Raw genomic sequence first — 19,245 nt, 5'->3', positions numbered from 1 at the left:
AGTCTCACGTGATTAACAGGATGTTGGTTGCCGTACTCATCCTCGTCTTCAACGTCTACACCAGCTATGCTTGGAGGCGACCACCACTGCTACACGGGAGACCAGAACATGGTATGTTGAGAGCACCCAGTTGTGAATCTTGTGAGGGAGACGAGCCAAAGGAGCAATGGCTCACTCAGTACTTGGACCACTATGACCCTCAGAACTCGAAGACTTGGCAGCAGAGATACTTCGTAAACGAGTCGTTCTGGACTAATAAAGAGAAAGGTCCCGTGTTTCTCATGTTGGGAGGAGAGGGGCCTGCAAGTCCCTACTGGTTAAATACAGACACGGATATGGCAAGGAATGCGAAGAAATACGGAGCATTGACATTTGTCATTGAACACAGGTAACAACAGGCAGGCATGCTAGTTTGGATGACCAGGAACTGAGGCTATACTTTATATTGCATTTTTTAATTTCTTAGGATTCAGAGCAGGACCGTGTAGCTATTTGTTCTTGTGGCTTAAAGTTTAATGCTTTATTCAAGTGTGTATAGGATTAATCATCCTCCTTGTAGAAAATGATTACAACCACATGTGTTATGTATATAGCTATGGCTCACTAAACAAGCATGCATGCAATGTGGTTAAATTATTAATTTCACGAAATAGTTAATAATAGATTACAGGCCACTATACCTATTTGAAAAATTGTTGCTCGGATTTTTAAAGGAAAAGCTAGGGTCGGTAGGTTGAAAAAAAAAACGATCATTTTTAAAAAACCATTCCAAACGTGTCATTCCATTGTTGACAACGAATTGTATGAGGGTACACAACAACAGCTCCTTTCTTCGCTCTAACAGATGACCACGTATTAGCCGCCATTTTGGCTACAAGTCTGCCAACATCATCACGTGAGTTAACAATCACGTGAGTTTTTTTTTTGGTCTTTTATAAAAAGAGGGTCAAATAGGTATGGCCTTACCTACACAGACCTGCTGTTGATTCTTTGAAGTAATAGCCAAGTGACTTCCAGCCTGCTAATCTGGTCTGTAATAAACTGAGACACTCTAGTACAGAAGTCATGTAATATATCAGCTATCTTCTTTGCAGCTCTGAAAGATGACTTCAACCTTAACAGGCTGTTATGTTTTCTACATTGTTTAGTAGCCAACTGTATCAAGTGTACTTTGAAAGTTGACCCAGTTAACTATATAATAACATACACTGCTAAGATAATGTTTGAACCTGTTTATCTATAAGCTTACTGTACTGCTGAAACCACCTTTCTCCCATGAAACTAAGTAAATGCATTTGTGATGCATATAACTACTATAGAAATAGCTTTGTTCTGCTTATATTATAAGTGCATGTGTGTAGTGATCATCAAGGCATCTTGTAGTGGTCATCAAGGCATCTTGTAGTGGTCATCAAGGCATCTAGTATGCATGCCATACACTGTATGTGGTGATTAGTTAGCATTAGTATTATAGGGAAACATCACTTTACTTAACCTTATAATGTGCTTTGTTCATTAATAAACTGAAAATGGGTCATGATCACTCACATTATGTGGTTGATATTGCTGTAGTTTACTGTATAGCTGAAGTACTATTGATTTTCATGTTGTAGGTTTTATGGTAAGAGCCAACCCACCCCAGACTTAGAAACTAGCAACCTGCGATACCTGAGCAGTGAACAAGCATTAGCTGATGTAGCTATCTTTCATGGCTTCATAGTTGACAAGTATAAACTAACAGAGAAGAATCGTTGGATCTCATTTGGAGGGTCGTACTCTGGAGCCCTATCAGCCTGGCTGAGGATCAAGTATCCTCACTTGATATCAGGAGCAGTAGCTACCAGTGCTCCAGTCTGGCCCAAACTGAACTTTGTGGAGTACCTGGAGGTGGTACAGGCATCACTAGCCACATCAAAACAACACAAGAATTGTCCTAATGCTGTGAAAGTAGCTACGACAAAGTTGGATGCCATGTTGAATGATGAAGATCAGTGGAGCAGTGTGGAGAGCAAATTTAGGTAATAATAATGTGTTACTAGCTGTGTAGTAAGATCATATGGAGTGGTATTATAGACTTTGTTTTTACAAAGCTTAGAAATATTCAATGGCAATCGGCAACATTTCATAACAAGCATACTTACTATGTATTACTGGAAGAGATAATAAATATGCAGTTTTGGTGGACGGGAAAAAACTTTTTAAAAATTATGTGAAATTAATAGTCCAACTTAATCTATTCCTTTCTGTATGTCACCGGTAGTAGCAAATCCAGGTATATGAATCTGACATGGTACGATTTCTGCTTTGGGATTTAGGGGGTGACTAATAGTCTATATGTTAGCTAGCTATATATACTAGCTATAACTTTGCAATCATAAAAATGAACAAGTACAGTGACTTGTTAGTCAAGACTGTGTTATGTCACTGTGTTGAAATTTTCATTATTGGGTGAAGTCAATTTCTATGGGTGGTAGAACTTGAAGCATGAGTGTTGTAATGATGATGTAATATAATAGGACGGCCTGCATGTGATCTTATGTACACAATTCTATTTGTAGTGCACCATGTATGTTGAATCTGTTAAATGATCAATTTGTGTGAGGCACAGTAGGCACTAGCTAATTTCAATTTAAAAGATCTGGGTACCAAGAAAAACTCAGTACACATGATAGTGTGTTGTGTGGCCAAGGAAGCCAATGCATCCAAGTGCATGATAGACAAGTGTGTATTTACAGGAACCGAATTTTAAGTAGTCACACCTCAGTAATGGTTGAACAGAAATATCCCATTGTTTTTTTTTATACTCAGGGTGGGACATCTTACATGAGCTAAATCGGTCCAGCCATCATTAAAATATGCTCCTTCAAAGTTTGTCTCATCTTCCTCTGCATAAATTTTTGTTTTCACACCACTTACAAAGATTGCCATAACTCATGCAAGCTTTATTGGATTTTTTCAAATTTGGAGGGTATAGAGAGCATATTATTAGCACATTTATCTTTCAGTTTGTGAACAGATATGGTAAAAGTGGTACAAGTGATTTCAAAAATTATAAGTGCAATTTTTGTCACGCTACAGGGTAAACTACTGACAGAAACAAGTTAAAACTCGGTATGCAGATAGGCTGACCATGCATTGTAGTGCAAACGTTTTGTGATTTGAAAGCATCGAGGATATTAGCTAAGGGAATATAAAGCGAAAACCAACAAGATAATAGAACAGTCACTGAGAAGTAAAAAATGTGTGTGAAAAACACCAGAAAATTTTCAAATCAGGGACCTCCACAACCTAGGCACTTACCACTCTGCCACTGCTGTCAGTTACTCATCTTCTACCTTATAAATGGATGTTTTAGTGTACTACATCAGAATATAATTTCATAGATGTATCCATGGAAACTCTAGAACTTTCTATGTGCATTGTACTAGAAGTGCTCAGAGAAAATGTGTGCTCTATTAGAGTACTACAACAAGATACGTATTAATAAACAGTCAAATAGGCCACATAAGAGTCACGTGATCAAGATACTCTTATAGAGCAGTTGTGTGTGATTTGTTGTCACGTCTACTGGCTAAACCGCTTATGTAAATTAGTTGAATTTCTTGGACGTGTTAGGTAAGTATACAGGTACGTAAAACCTTTGGTAATGTAGAAATATCAATGATTTATAACATGAAAACCAACCATACACGCATGCATGTACCAAGTACATTTCTAGATCTCTTTATAAAGCAGTCATATGCATGCAATATTCAGCAACTAATATTAGTCTCTTAAAATCTAGTTCTTCTGTTTACCTGTAGAAGCCAGCATATACAAATACAAAAAGAAGTAATATCTAATCCAAAACAGCCAAGTTGTGCAAAAGTGTGCGGCCTTCCAAAAATAAGCTAGTATGAAAAGACTGAAGGTGGCGGCCAAGAAATGATATCAAATTGAACTGTATATGTGGGATCAAACCAGACCCACATTCCTAGGAATTTCATGGAGTCCTATAATTTAAATTCATAGGGGTAACATGGTTACTTCATGACAAATCATACCATGAATTCAATTTCATTGCACTGCTATGATATTATATTACTGCCACTTAGTGGCTTTAATAAATTAGCAGGTAGTAAACTCACAGTTACACTAACTTGTTAATCGCTCTGATTGAGTCAACTATATTCTCACAAAGACCTTCAAGTTATATATTTCACCAGGATTTCTTAGAATCACTGATGGTAAAGTATACCTATTCTAGCTAATTCATACTGTTTCTATTCTGATATTGATGAAGGAATAATATACACATATATTCCAGGGGCGTAGCAACAAAGTTTTAGTGTGGAGAGGTTTAGAACAGTGGTATAACTTGTGGACATAAATAATTTGTACAATTATACAGTGTGTGCAAGGTATGTTCTATTTTAGAGGGGTCTAAAACTTCTGCAATTTTATGTGGTAATGATCTTGGCTGGTTTGTATTAAATAAACATTATGAGTAGATAGAATTGACAAGTCTTAATCTGCTTGATATGACTAACATCCTAGCAGTATGGTTTAACTGTAAAGTAACATTACTGGGGTGTGAAGTGGAGCTATAACAAAAATGTCACAGTAATACCAATATATAATTCAACTATAGTTCTCCAAAAAATTTTACCAGAAGACCTAAATTTTCTGGTCAGTTTCAAAAACTCAGTCAGAACATTACTTGTGGGAGGAAATCGAGACTTTTTGAAGGGTTGTATGGTGCATTCTAATGCTGCAAAACAGTTATAATCATTATCTCTCAGGTGCATCTGACTGTTTTATTAGAGTAACTGACTGCTCTATTAGAGTATCTTGATCTTGAAAAGTCAATCTCTTTCAAATAAAAGTGGAGATTGCAGGCCGTAGCTTTGCTAGCACCACCCCTATGTTGCATATGAAGTCATATAGGTAATGATAGTCTGGCGCCTGTGTCTGGCCTGTGGACCTTGATGGCATTTCCAGAGTAGCGTTAAAGGTTAACTATGTTGCTATACTTATGGCAAACAAAGGTTTACTATTTCTCGGCAATTTGCTGTTAGTCTGTAAACTCCATACTGATTTCCAGTAGCATAGGTACTATTTACACAGAGGGTGGTTTCAGCTAGAGCCATTTAACCCGCTGTGTCTGCCACTGGTCCCTCCTTTGCTTCACACTAAAGTAGTTCTTGTTTTAGAGATACTCAACTGTGGTAAACCTCCTGTCAAAGTAATGTCTTTTGGGCCAGTTTCCTATGTATATAAAGATAATGTTGTTACAGGATCAAACCAAACCTGAAAAACAAGAATGACGTGATGAACCTGGCCAGTACATTAGCTGGTATCTTCATGGGCATCGTACAGTATAATCGTGAGGTTAGTGGAGACATTGTAATTTATAGTATGTTCACATCCCACTCCTTCCCCAGGGGTTTAACCATAATGTCACCCTTGATGACCTGTGTGATGTCATGACTAATACTTCTCTTGGTGATGAACTGGACCGATATGCTGCTATCAATTCTGATTACCTCAAGATGGAGGATCTTGATCACCTTGATGTTAGTTATGAGGAGTATATCAATGCAATGAAGAACACCAGCTGGAATAGTACAACAGCTGAAGGAGGTAAATACTGTTCTATTGGTTTAGTTAGTTCATGTTTGGGTTCCTCCATATCACATATTAATGATAAATAATGTCAATTAGTAACAGCAAGAGTTCATATACTTGTATGGGAGAGAGTGTCTAACTGGAGTACATTCAACAAAGGCACTACTGCAAGTAAAACCTCAAGCGTCTCTTAGAAGAAAGGCTTGACCTTATCAATGTCAATCATCAGTTCAGTAGAATCAGGCTAGAGGTGTACGTATGATCAAAAGTGAACTTGTAGCAGTGTGTTTGTACAGACCACACTGGCAGTTAGACACTCCCCCCCATACAAATATTATGAACGGCCATGTCATGTGGATATACAAGCATGTGCAAGTTGCAGTCCTATAAACGTGGCCTCATGTATGTGGTATTCTTCTTGTTTGCTAGTATGGTAAAAGTATTACTAGCACTAATCCCTGAGTAGAGCCACTTCAAACTTCAACCCAAAACTCTTAGCAAAAATGTTTTAATTTTGTCACATCTACTCTTGTTAATGCTTACATCTTTACATCAAGATGTGTATACTGTCAAGTGAGGTAATGAAGCAAGAACAATGTCTTCCTCGCATAAAGGATTTTAGAACCTACAACAGCTGGAGAGAGGCTTTTACTTCATTGTCACTTTGATTCCAAAGTAGGAGGGAAGGGCTACAGGTGGTTACTTAAACATCAAAAATCAAAAGTCTTCAACACATAACAGATACACTAACTCAAGATGAAGGGATAGTCAAATTATACCTAAAAGAACTGTGTTAATTTTGATGGTTCTTTACATCTTGATCATCACATGTATTTGTGGTTAAAGTTGAAACAGATTCAAGAGAGTATAACTCTAATACCCCCCTGTACTTTTTAAAGTTATACTTTTAAAGGTTAAGACACTTTAAACAGTCACGTACTCTCATAAAACAGTCACGTGAGGCTGAGAGTAAGGTTTATCTGTGTAGAGACAGAAAAGACAAGTTAATATTTTCCAATGTATCTTAGCATGATCCATGTAGGGATGCATTGATGACTTTTGTCATAATAGTGGGAAGTCAGCAAACATTTTTCTGCCATGCCAGTTAAGCTCCTGCCTCCATTGCACACTGGAAGTTTGGAGTATTGTCTACATCAACAATGTGTGTATCTTGGATGAATCTCAAATGTGGGTATTGTACTTTCTTAGTTGTCCTAGACTGCACTGATTGTAGTTTTAGAATAATGCTGGTATACTGAGCTCAGGGCCGCCCAGAGAAATTAAGGGGCCCAGGGCAAAGAGTTAAAGTGGAGCCCTTGACCCAAGTTGTAAGGTGAAGACCAAAAAAAAAAAAAAAAAAAAAAAAAGGTCACAATCTGCTGGCAATGACAATAACTACCCATCACCAACCATATCTCCTTATCTATAAGCTTGCTACACTGCTCCTCTGAAGAATACTGTGACTGCTCTATTAGAGTATTTAGATCTGACTGCTCTATTAGAGTATATCGATCTTTTAAACAGGTATTCAGGGGGCCCTTCATGGGGCCTCCTGGGGCCCCTTTCAGGCTGGGGCCCGGGGCAAAATGCCCCAGTTGCCCCCCTGTGGGCGGCCCTGACTGAGCTATATGTAACATGAAAAGTTTATAATAATTTTCTAGATGTTTGGACAAGTAAAATAGTTCAGAATCAATTCAAGTATAAATGGGACTACAAATATTGCTCCTCCAATGATAAATACGATGCTTCATGGTACCCTACTTATATGTTTTCCATGAGAAAAATATGATCCATCATAGTCCAATAGCTATTGGTCAAAAAGATAAGTTGCATAATAGTCCGGTAGTCAAATGCAATAAAAGTCATGTACCCGGAAAAAAATGGTATAAAAGAAGTTTTGGTATCATTCTGTGTGAAATTTAATGGAGAATAACATATTCAAAATCCCAAAAAATCCATCTTGGGGAATTTTTTTTACTGTTGTTAAAAGGTTTGCATGTAATTTCTGTAAGAAACGGTTGACAGCTGGTGTTTAATAGAACAGTAATCACCAGCTACAGCTTACTTGTTGAGTTGATATTTGAGGAAAAATGGATCACAAGCACAGTGCTATGGTTGTGCATATGCATTAGTTTGGAATTGGCAACTATGGCAAGTCTAAGTGATAGCTGGTGAAAATAAGTTTGTACATGTACATGCAGTGCATAAAGGACCCTCTGTGTAAAGTACACTCTACATTTAACCTACTTATGAAGGACAGTTTCTGAAGTTCCTGTGATCCTCTATGATTACAATTTTACCTCTAAAAAGGAATAACAGTAAAATTTCAATCCTCTTGCTTCCTCCAACAACTTCATCTCTTATATTTTGTCTTAAAGAAACATGGCAATATCAAATCTCATGTATATGGCCAGCACATTTGTGAGGTTGAACGTGCCACTTTTAGATGCACCCATCACAATTACTCATAAAGCTATTATCTTTTATAAGCCTTTGGTTTTTCTTTTGTCCACTAAGTGAGGGATGAGTATTTGGTAGTTTTAGGTTTGCTTCATGGTTGCATATCTGGGATTTTCATTGCTTTGATCAGCTATCCACTGTATTTGTAGGACATTTTCTTCTATTGGTGTATACACTAGGGCTCCACTGTTAGTGGATTTAGTGAGTATGGAGTCCCTTGTCTTAGTAATGTTTGGGTGTTCTCTCTTTGATGGTCCTTATGAATATTTTAATATTGGTATCATGATTATGGTAAATTTTATATTGATACATCTGTATAATCACGTACATTCCCACTGGAAAACTGAACAAAGTATATTGTGATAGCTGTACATGGCAGATGACATAAATGATTTTAATTCAAAATGGCTGACACAAAGTTTGTCAACAGTAGTGTGAGTACCTCTCTGACACTGGATGTCTCAAGGTAAATACCCACCCATGCCGTTAAGTGCACATCTTTTAAATGTGTTACTGTAAATGCGTTATCAGCTTCACCTCCCAGGAACCATAGTAAGGGATTTGACTATTACACAATCAGATTCCCTATGCACATTGCATCATTTGCCATCATATCCCCATGCACTCATATACTTGGGCTACTGTAGGGGCATTGTTTGAATACAGTAGAACACGATAACGATATAATCACTATGACCATAATATATACATAGGTTCAGAAGCCATGGCTAGCTACTATCACCCTCTATTATTCTTGTAAGGGGAGAGGAGGATAATAATATTGATAAGTACATTAATATACAGATATTCACTTCCTGTTATGAATAAGTGATTGATTGCATTAAACTTTAGCCTGTGTGAGATGCATTCATAAAAAATGTAGTTACGTATGTAACTATAAGCACCGATCTTGTTATAGCTACACAATGATCAAAATATTGATCATGCTTTTTTTGTCATTTTCAAATAAAACTGCAGAGCAAGGGTGTGTAATATTTCTTAAGATCAGAGTATGTAAGTGAGACTCAGTACATCTTCAATATCAAATGACCAGAATGATTTATGGCAAAAGATGGCACCATAGGACCTGTGATTTAAATCAGTCTTTAGAGAGGCAAACTGTGAGCAATATAAAGGATGAAGGCACATACTGTAGCATCAAACCCTTTAAAGGGAGTACTGCAGTTTTGAAAGTGTTTTCTTAATCCTGATACTGATAACAACACAGCTGTTGTAAAGAATGATGCAGGTAATTAACTTTTGCTATGTAGTTTAAAAGCTGATGGCACCAGGGAAGGCTGAGATACATATACTCTGAATAACCAAACACCTGTACTACATCTCAGCATGCATTGATCTCAGAGATCCAATTAAGGTTTGTGAAACCAAAATTTCTATGATTCAACTAATGCACAGTTCAAGTAATCAGGAGGATGTGAGATTAGGAGCTAACATCAGTAGCATGCTGCAGTGCAGAAGGCATGTAATCAAAACTAACTGTTTTTACATAGCTCTTTAAGTAAAACAGAATGCATTGAGCTAGCAGTAGCTTCTTATCATTGAATGGGAGGCGGAGGCATAAACTGTCTAACTTACACATACATAACATGTTAGCTTGCAGGATTACCTATATATGTAATGTGCAGCTTTTCTTTGTTGCTCGTACAGTGAAGGAGAACTGTGCACAATGCTATCATTTTGAAAAACAGCTTTCCGATTATCACTATACTAAGAAGTCTTAGCTAATGCTTTCCCTGTAACTTTGCAGAATAAAATCAACCATGAATTACAGTATGTCTTTTAGCATCTTATAGACAGGCACTAGGCCAGTTGTTTCCAAATGAAAAGGTGCAAGAAAGCTTGTAACTGATAGGTGACTACCTATATCTAGTGTAAATGCCAGCAGCAGAATGAGGCATCCCATTGAGTAAAACTATTAGCCGGCCACACCATGTCCACATCAGTTTGCTAGTTAAAAGATCAGAATTTTCTTTAGCTGCTTTTTCATAGGAGCCAGATACTTCAGTAGTATCCTTAGCCAACTATTCAGCTGCAGCAGCCACCCCATGGGCAGCACAGGAAGCAGAGAAGGAAATTATATGCAGACTGAGTAGTACTGCAGACTGAGTAGTACTGCAGACTGAGTAGTACTGCAGACTGAGTAGTACTGCAGACTGAGTAGTACTGCAGACAGAGACACCAAAATAGGCAGGATAGCCATGTTGATAATCAGGATCAAATATAACCTCCTGCATTCTATAGGTAGCTACTGTAAAATTAGGTTTACACTAACATGTAGGATTCTTGCAGGTTCGGTCACAATTTGTCAACACAATTACTACAGATCATTTGTGAACAAGTCTCTGCTATTGAACTCAGTGTTTAGAGTAATAGCTTTTAAGAGGAGGTCATTTCATTCCACTAGTTGTGGAATCTTTTGGGGTAAGGACACCTTTTGCATCATCAATTCTTAGACCCATTACTGATCATAGTTCCATCCAAAGTGGTTAGGAGAAACTTACATCAACAACTTTCAGTGTGTTCATGCTGAACAAACAATGCCAGGATTATTTTTATGATATCGGGCTCACAAGGTTTGGATGATGACTTCTCCTTTTCCCCATAATTGTACTCACGTTGTTATAGTCATATCATAGTTGTTATACTGTACGTGTAGCTATAGTTTATAGTCACAATTTGTAGTTTCATGTGTAATCATGTAAAATAGCCGCGGTTTCCCCCTTATTTATGAACGCAATGCCATTGGGTGAAATATTTTGAAATGTTTTGAGCGCTTATTTCTCAAGGAAGGAAGGTGCTAATAGCAAAAACCTTGATAGCATCGTGATCCCCAAAGCAATAGGAGTTTGTAAATCTTTGTTTCATGTCTGTATCCCCAAGAAGACAAAAAGTATGAGCATTAGTCTGCCTTGTGTTGAACAAGTGGATCACCATAGTTTTGTTCTCACATTGCCAATTTTGCCTGGCGATGGTTGTAGGAAGGGCCTGGAAGACAAAACGTACCCAGCAATGGATTCACCGGTTCATGGAGAATCTGATGATGCCAGTTGCATCTTGGTAGAGGACTGCAATCGTAAGTTATGTAGTTTATATTCTTTATTGTCACTGTACAAATTGATTTTAGTTCTGTTATTACCACTTTGTAGCACTGTCACTTCAAAAGTGCTTGGTTTCTATAGCTGAAACTTCAGTTTACCATTCCTTGGCTATCTAAAGAAAATGGAAATACAAAAAAATGAACTAGTACTGACATGTGGGGTTCTTGCAGATCCAGTCACGATTGTTAGCAGCTGCTTGTTCTTTGTATATACTGATTGAAAACACCTGGAAATTTTAAACTGATATAAAACAAATTCCCCAAGGGGGATTTTTTGGGACTTTGGATATGTTGTTCTACGAGAAAAGAGCTTTAAAATGATACCAAACTTTCTTTTATACCATTTTTTTCCGGGTTACAAGTTTTATCTACCGGACTATAAGTTATATATCAAAAATACTGTTGTATAGTAAAGCTGCATGGTGATGGAGATGGAAAGGAGAGGCTGTGGGGGCTATGGCTATCTCACTGTTGGTTATCAATGTTTGGAACAAAAGGTTGAGATACTCTAATAGAAAATTCAATTTTAGCCACTATATCTCTGATGAAAAATCTGCAAATAGCTAACACATACAGTAAAAATAACCCGAATCATTCTTGGGCCTACTCCACCACAGCCACCATGTTGTATATACATGTTTAACGAAGAGATGTGTGATCCTAAAAGTGCGCCGCATGTAAATTACCACCCATTTTTGTAGGGCAAAAGAAATGCAATGTCAACTGGAATTTATCAATCAAGCAACAATAAAAATGGGTGGTTTGAGGACTAAAACCATAAAAAAACCCAGGCATGGTAAAATAAGTCACATTTCAGATGTTAAAGTAAGTTTTTAGGAGGTAATTAAATTTCGCTTTCTTAAACCAGCTGTACAGAAAAGTCATCCCATTACTCTTTTTCAGCAAATCCCAAGTATTGATGAAGTAATACTACGAGGTTTGTATTTCGGGTAGTGATTACTTGATGCAGTATTGCGGTGCTCAGAAACACTTCAAAAACGCTACACAAATCCGGATTACGTTACGCAAAAATGATGTAATATAGTGCTACGTCTTCTTGTTAAACCCATCTATAGGCTAGTTCAAAGACTTCAGGGAAGTACATGATCAAATTCATTACCTTTACTGGGGTAAGCCTTAGTGAGCCCCACCAAATTAGAATAGCTGTCACTGGATTCAGTTGGTTTGCTTGGTTGTTTGAATGCTTGAATGTACTACATCATCAGTCACTACTAAACAAGGATATGCACACTTCATAGGATTACAATTGTTAGATGAAGCCTTACTAAAATCATAACATTCATCAATTGACAAAACTATTAAACAAAACTTATGCCAGACCAAACATTACAAGCAATAGCCCACCTAAGTGCAATAGTTGTGTGGCTTCAATAAAGCACTAAGCCAAATAAGTGCTAATCATGCACATGTAACCATGACCTGCTTGAGATATATTATACTACTGTACATGAGTTGACTGGTACATTATATCATTTGTATGTCATGCTCCTGTGTGTTGATATAAATTTGATTGCTCAAAATTTCACATAGTAAATTGTGCTCAAATTATTATAATTAAATTTTTGGCTTCCTGTTATGTATTTGTGACTCACTGAGAGCTGAGTGAAAATCTGCAATTTCTTGAACTTCATTTTATGAATTTTTTGTTGTCTCGATCGAGGGAAAAACCAATGGGCTGTTAAATATACTTTTGGAATTATAGCAATAGGAATTGATTTGTACAGGAAATTAAATTACAAACGCATAGTTTATAAATCACGAGTGTAACAGGCTATGGAGTTGGGATTTGTGTCATTGCATTGGGGCATTCATCAAGGTACAGTGTTTGGCCTGTATCCACCCATGCTATCAAGCAAGAAGGTTGTTCAAGCTTAGAAATGACGACAATAAAGTATACGACGAAGAAAATACTAAAATAACAACACACGACAATACCAAGATGTGGACAAGCACATAAACTCATACTTGCTTAATTAGTGGTACAAAATGAAACAAAGATCATGAAGAGGCAAATGCAGTGGTGTATTAGATATTTCAATTTCCAAGAGGATATTAGCTCCTAAATATGTATTTGTAGAGGGACTTGTAATCATACCTATTCTGAGCAGACAGGATTATATTTCCACCCTTTAGCTGCATGTGGGAAGCCAGGGGGTCCATGTAAGAGGTCTGTTGTCTTTTACAAAACTAGTGACCAAATGGGGCCTGCCTGATTGCACAATTAGGGCCGGGCCTGAGCACAATTGCATAATTGTCTGGGCAGTGGTTTCATACTCACTTGTGAGTTTTAGCAGTCTATCCTCTGAGACTGTCAGTTTGCTGCTTCAGCTGGGACTGTAAATTAACTGTTTGGAGTAGCATTCATTCTTGACTTATCGGACTTGGTGAAGACACTGTATGTGGTTGTGGCCTATTAGGTATTAACATTCCCATGCAGGTATGGAGAACCAAGTACTGTGCTGCAGATTCAAAAAGGGAGAACCTTGTGAATACCAACCCTCTGTATAGTGCCTGGTTTTGTGGGACTTCATCAGTATAGTCCCCAAATCATATAATGTCAATGACAACGGTTATAGACATTCAGGATCAAATGTGTGACCAAATTTTGGAAATCACCCATATGGGCGCATTTGACACTTAAATATTTAATGATCAAATCACAAAACTTTATCGTGCAAATCTACTTGTTGATGGTTTTAAGCCATTCTCAATACCTCAAGGTCCTTATACTGTAGTTATAAGCTAAATGTGCAATGCATGTTATTACGAAAGGTCAAAGCAGTTATGAAGTCACTTTTATAAGATTGCACTCTGTGCATATGCAGCTGTATGCTTCTGTGTCCACATGACATGTCACTGACCTATAGGCTATTGAAGGTCCCAGTTAAAAAGATCTTGCAAGATGTGAGAAAGTACCTTTAGTTGGCATTTTGTATGTAACATTTTTTGCAGGGCTAGTACTTTACCTTATTTGTATGTATAGTGCGACCTTGTACTGCCACCAATAATTCAGTTGAAGTATTCTCCTAGATAAGGTTGTGAGACTTGTGACCTTTATAGCTTCAATTTGCATACAATACCCTTGCAATGTTATGGAAAATAGAGCATGTTTAAATGTTTCAAGTCCCATTAATGTAAAAACTCTTTAACATGACAAAAAGTCACATAATTAGTATCAAGTTTATTGTATTGTGTTGTTATGTTCTGCCTTTCTCCAGCTCGCCAGTGGTTCTACCAAACTTGCAATGAATTTGGCTACTACCAGACAACAGACAGTGACAATCAACCATTTGGAAAAATGTTCCCGCTCAGTTTTGCAATTCAGCAGTGCCAGGATGTGTTTGGACCAGAATACAACCAGTCCTTCATCTCATCACGTATAGCATGGACAACAGCTAACTATGGCAGTAAAAATATCAGTAAAGATGTTCAGAATATTGTTTTCCCAAATGGTGCCATCGACCCATGGCATGCTCTGGGTATATTGAAGTCATTGAACCCTTTCACCACTGCAGTGTACATCATGGGTACTGCTCACTGTGCTAACATGTACCCACCAAGGAAGGGAGACTTGAAGACTTTGGTGAATGCCAGACAAACCATCTCACATAGAGTGGGAGAGTTTCTCATGAAAGGATGAGGACATGCCATTGAAATGACAGCAACATTTAATAGCATATAGCTATAGCATTATTTCTAATTTTGTATTGTAGTTGTATAGAAGCAAACCAATAAGAAGTTACATCCCTCAAGATTGTCAAAAATTACACGTCTACAATTGAGCTACTGGTACTTTTAGTTAAAAGGACCTTATTTCTTGCAGCATTAGAGAGCAAAATGTGTAGATCATGACTGGCTTCTTACATATACATGGACAGGAGCCACAAAATACATATATATAGTATACTCCCACAGTTATTAGTATTGCTGTATGTGAATGTGTAATGTCATAAAAAGATAGTGAACATGTCAATAGTCTCTCAACTGCTCTTACAGCTAAAGCTGTTAAGTTGTTCCATGTTCGGAAAAAAAGCTATGTTTATAAACGTAAATGGCATGATGGCTTAAGCTTGTACTCATGACTTCTGATATAGTACTGGAATTATGAGTTATGTAACTTGACAAATTTATTTAGCTCAACTAAAATTGTGTAAATTATTCCTTCTACGATGTAGCATTTTCCATTTCACAACATAGTAGTGACCCTGCTGTAATTAAGTCTGACATTACAAATGTTGCTGCTTATGAATTGGATAGCTTCAAGTTTATTAATGTTCCTCTGAGCTTGCATATATGGGGAGCCCACTTGCATGTGCATCAAAACGATATTGTTAACATGATAAAATAATCTTGTTCTTGACACATCCACGTGCAGCTGGCATGGCTTGAGACTCAGTTTGTGTCTAGTTAATGTACTCAGTACAAACCCCAAACACGTATAATATACTGTACTGTGCAACAATAATTATTCTGTGGCCAATTAATTACGTTACAAGCAGTACAGTGCAGTTGCATTGATCAATTGTGTAGTCATCTAGTATATTATCTATGACAAGACTTATATGTATACCTGCTGATTGATATATAGTTACAAGACAGCTACAAGTACAACAGTATAACATGGTATTAGCATAATTTAAAAAAAAATACAAATGTCATAAACAAAACTTTAGTAGTGATCGCTGGGCATCAAAACTAGTTTTTAAAAATGGGAACAATCCCTTTAGACTTCATATACTCCACTAACTGACGAGGCACTTCAGCAAGCACTTCCTGAGCTAGAACATAAGCTGCGTCATCACCCTGGTACTTTCTGAATGGCACAAACTGGACAATATCCCTCAAAGCTACGTGTGTACCAATTGTCAATTTCTTGTCATCACTGTCTAGCTCATTCATGGCAGTGAAGTCTGCTCCTCCAACTCCAACGATGATGAGCGACATGGGAAGAGCTGATGCTCTAATTATTGCCAACTTGGTCTCCTTCATATCAGTGATGACCCCGTCTGTCAATAGCAACAAAACAAAATACTGTTGACCCCTAGGATCTCGACTGGCTTGTTCAGCAAAGTTGGCAACATGGTTGATGACTGGGGCAACATTGGTTGGTCCGTATAACTGTACAGCAGCTATAGCTTGATGGTAAGCAGTGATCACCCCTTGAATGCCAGCACAGTAAGGGTTGGTTGGGTTACCGTTTAGTGCAAACTCATGGGACACTTTCCCACCAATCTTGGCACCAAACCCGAGAGCAGGAAACAGCTTGTCAGTATCATAATCTTGACACACTTCACCAACTGCAGTTAGGGCACGCATGTACTCATTAGGTTTATTAGGATTGATGTGGTGGAGTGAAGCTGGGTGCTTTGGGTCTCCATTGCTTCCAGTAAAATCAATTCCAACCGTAAAGTTGATCTGATAGCCACCAAGAATGTAATCCAAGAAAGAATATTTGTCAAATACTTTCACACTGCTAATTGAGATGGTTCCTGAATTAGTATACTTTTTCTTTCCCACTTTGTCACGGTTAATCAATTCCCAGCTTGTTAGCTTTTCACTGAGTAGTTCTCCCAATATGGTAGTGAACTCTCCAATCAGGTCATGTGATCCATCTTTGTCCCAATCATAACAGATCACTTTGATGACACAACTATCGTCTCCTCTACCCAGGCTGCTAGCTGAGATGGTAAACGGCTGCCACACTGGGTTAAGACTGTTTTTAATCACCTCTGTCTTGTGCACCAAACTGAATGTACCGTCTACGCCTGCCCTATGGAACTCCAAATAAGGGTCTGATTTACCGAACGTGTCTTTCTTGTCGAGACCACTGCCAGCAAATTGAATGGTAACGTGTTTCCTGCTCTGCGCCACCTCCTCTGCGTGAATGGTGATGGATCCTGCCTTAGCGTTCTTTTTGTTCTTTAGTGACTCTGTGTACACACGTGCACTAACAACTTGACCTAAGGTCGTTTCAATGTAACCGAGATAATCGTCGTCTTCCAACTTCTGCGTCGCGTTATCCACATCGTAAACGTCGAAGCGAATCTTCTGCACTTGTTCAAATCTGTAATCCAAGTATATCGCCTTCGCGAACTCCGGGTTGAGGTTGTTTTTGATTTGTTCGGTTCTGTCTACCTCCCGCCATTTCTGACTTTTCTCCAGGAGACTAACAGCTACTATAGGATCTGATTTGGAGAAGGTGTCCTTGTCTTTCAGGTCTTTGCACGAGATATGCAACTCGACTTTCATCAAGAAACGACTGGCAGCCATGATAGTGCTGGATTTATATAATTCAAAATTTACATTCACCTGTTGCAAAATACAAACAAAATACAATTTTCAATAAGTCAGGCGGGCCTGCGCAATGGCGCAATGCCCAAAGTAGACATATAGCTTGTTAGTTGTCCTGGTAATTCAGCCAGCACTTCTCTTGCTAAATTTTCACCAGCATGTTCACCTTGAAAGTTCCTAAATGGTACAAACTGGACAATGTCTCTCTTTGCCACTTTTGAACCAACACTTAACGCTTTATCATCACTGTCTAACTCTACCATTGCTGAAAAATCTGCTCCTCCAACTCCAACAATGATGATTGACATGGGAAGAGCTGATGCTCTAATTATTGCCAACTTGGTCTCCCTCATATCAGTGATCACTCCATCCGTCAACAGCAACAAGACAAAGTATTGTTGTTGACCCTTAGGGTCCTGGCTGGCTTGTTCGGCAAAGTTAGCAACATGGTTGATGACTGGAGCAACATTAGTTGGACCATACAACTCCACAGCAGCTATAGCTTGTTGGTATGCAGCAACCAATCCTTGGATACCAGCACAGTAAGGATTTGCTGGGTTACCATTTAGGGCAAACTCGTGGGACACTTTCCCACCAATCTTGGCACCAAACCCGAGAGCAGGAAACAGCTTGTCAGTATCATAATCTTGACACACTTCACCAACTGCAGTTAGGGCACGCATGTACTGGTTAGGTTGGTAAGGATTAATGTAATGCAATGAATTCGGGGATTTTGGATTACCATTACTGCCAGTGAAGTCTATTGCGACCGTAAAGTTGATCTGACAACCACCGAGGATGTAATCCAAGAAAGTATATTTCTCAAACACCTTAACACTGCTGATAGAGATAGTTCCAGAATTTTTGTACTTCTTTTTCCCTACCTTGTCACGGTTAATTAGTTCCCAGCTGGTCAACTTTTGACTAAGTAGTTCTCCCAGTGTCGTAGTGAACTCTCCAATCAGGTCATGTGATCCATCGTTGTCCCAATCATAACAGATCACCTTGATGACGCAACTATCCTCTCCTCTACCCAGGGCACCAGCTGAGATAGTAAACGGTTGCCACACTGGATTAAGTGTGTTCTTTACCACCTCTGTCTTGTGCACCAAACTGAAAGAACCATCTGCATTAGCTCTATGAAACTCCAGATAAGGATCTGATTTACCAAAGAAATCTTTCTTGTCAAGATGGCTACCAGCAAATTGTATGATAAGGTATTTCTTACTCTGTGTCACTTCCTCGGCGTGAACGGTGATAGTTCCAGCGTTGGATGTTTTCTTGTTTACTAGAGGTTTTGTGAAAGTGCTAGCGCTCACCACTTGCCCAAGGGTGGTCTCTAAATTGCCAAGAAAGTCATCGTCGTCGAGTGTCTGGCTTTCATTATCAACGTCGTACACGTCAAACTTGATCTTCTGTACTTCCTCGAACCTATAGTCAAGGTAGATGGTCTTGGTGAATACCGGATTGAGGTTGTTCTTGACGCATTCCGTGCGGTCAACTTCTTTCCATAACTTCCTCGCGGAATCAAATAGTTTGATTGAAATTATCGGATCTGACTTGGAAAAGGTGTCTTTGTTTACCAAGTTCTTGCAAGAAAAATGAAGTTCAACTTTGGACACGAACTTGCCAGGGGATGCCATCCCTCACGAGGTCGTGAACCTTGTTCGCAGGTTGTCGTGATGTTTCAAGGTCGCACGTGCACTTGTGATCCGAGAAACTGTATGAACTTGTAGAGCTTCTGATAA

At 38.4% G+C, this 19,245-nt stretch overlaps 2 protein-coding genes and 1 pseudogene across 2 annotated transcripts; 1 reads left to right on the top strand and 2 right to left on the bottom strand.

Annotated features, from left to right (window-relative positions):
* On the top strand, window positions 1–14,958 carry LOC136266133 (putative serine protease K12H4.7). The gene is made up of 5 exons (XM_066061100.1): window positions 1–388; window positions 1,614–2,018; window positions 5,277–5,370; window positions 5,424–5,622; window positions 14,425–14,958. The coding sequence occupies exons 1-5, from the start codon at window positions 21–23 to the stop codon at window positions 14,844–14,846; spliced, it is 1,488 nt and encodes a 495-aa protein (XP_065917172.1). The 5' UTR covers window positions 1–20; the 3' UTR covers window positions 14,847–14,958.
* Window positions 14,959–15,764: 806 nt separating this feature from the next.
* On the bottom strand, window positions 15,765–17,476 carry LOC136265785 (copine-3 pseudogene; annotated as a pseudogene).
* A 2-nt stretch (window positions 17,477–17,478) lies between these two features.
* Window positions 17,479–19,216, bottom strand: LOC136265784 (copine-8-like). The gene has a single exon (XM_066060701.1). The coding sequence runs from the start codon at window positions 19,138–19,140 to the stop codon at window positions 17,554–17,556; it is 1,587 nt and encodes a 528-aa protein (XP_065916773.1). The 5' UTR covers window positions 19,141–19,216; the 3' UTR covers window positions 17,479–17,553.
* Between the last annotated feature and the right edge of the window lie 29 nt (window positions 19,217–19,245).

This window comes from Dysidea avara, chromosome 9, assembly GCF_963678975.1.
Source record: "Dysidea avara chromosome 9, odDysAvar1.4, whole genome shotgun sequence".
Lineage (NCBI taxonomy): Eukaryota > Metazoa > Porifera > Demospongiae > Dictyoceratida > Dysideidae > Dysidea > Dysidea avara.
The sequence above is the reverse complement of the archived record's forward strand: the minus strand, read 5'-3'. Positions and strand labels throughout refer to the sequence as shown.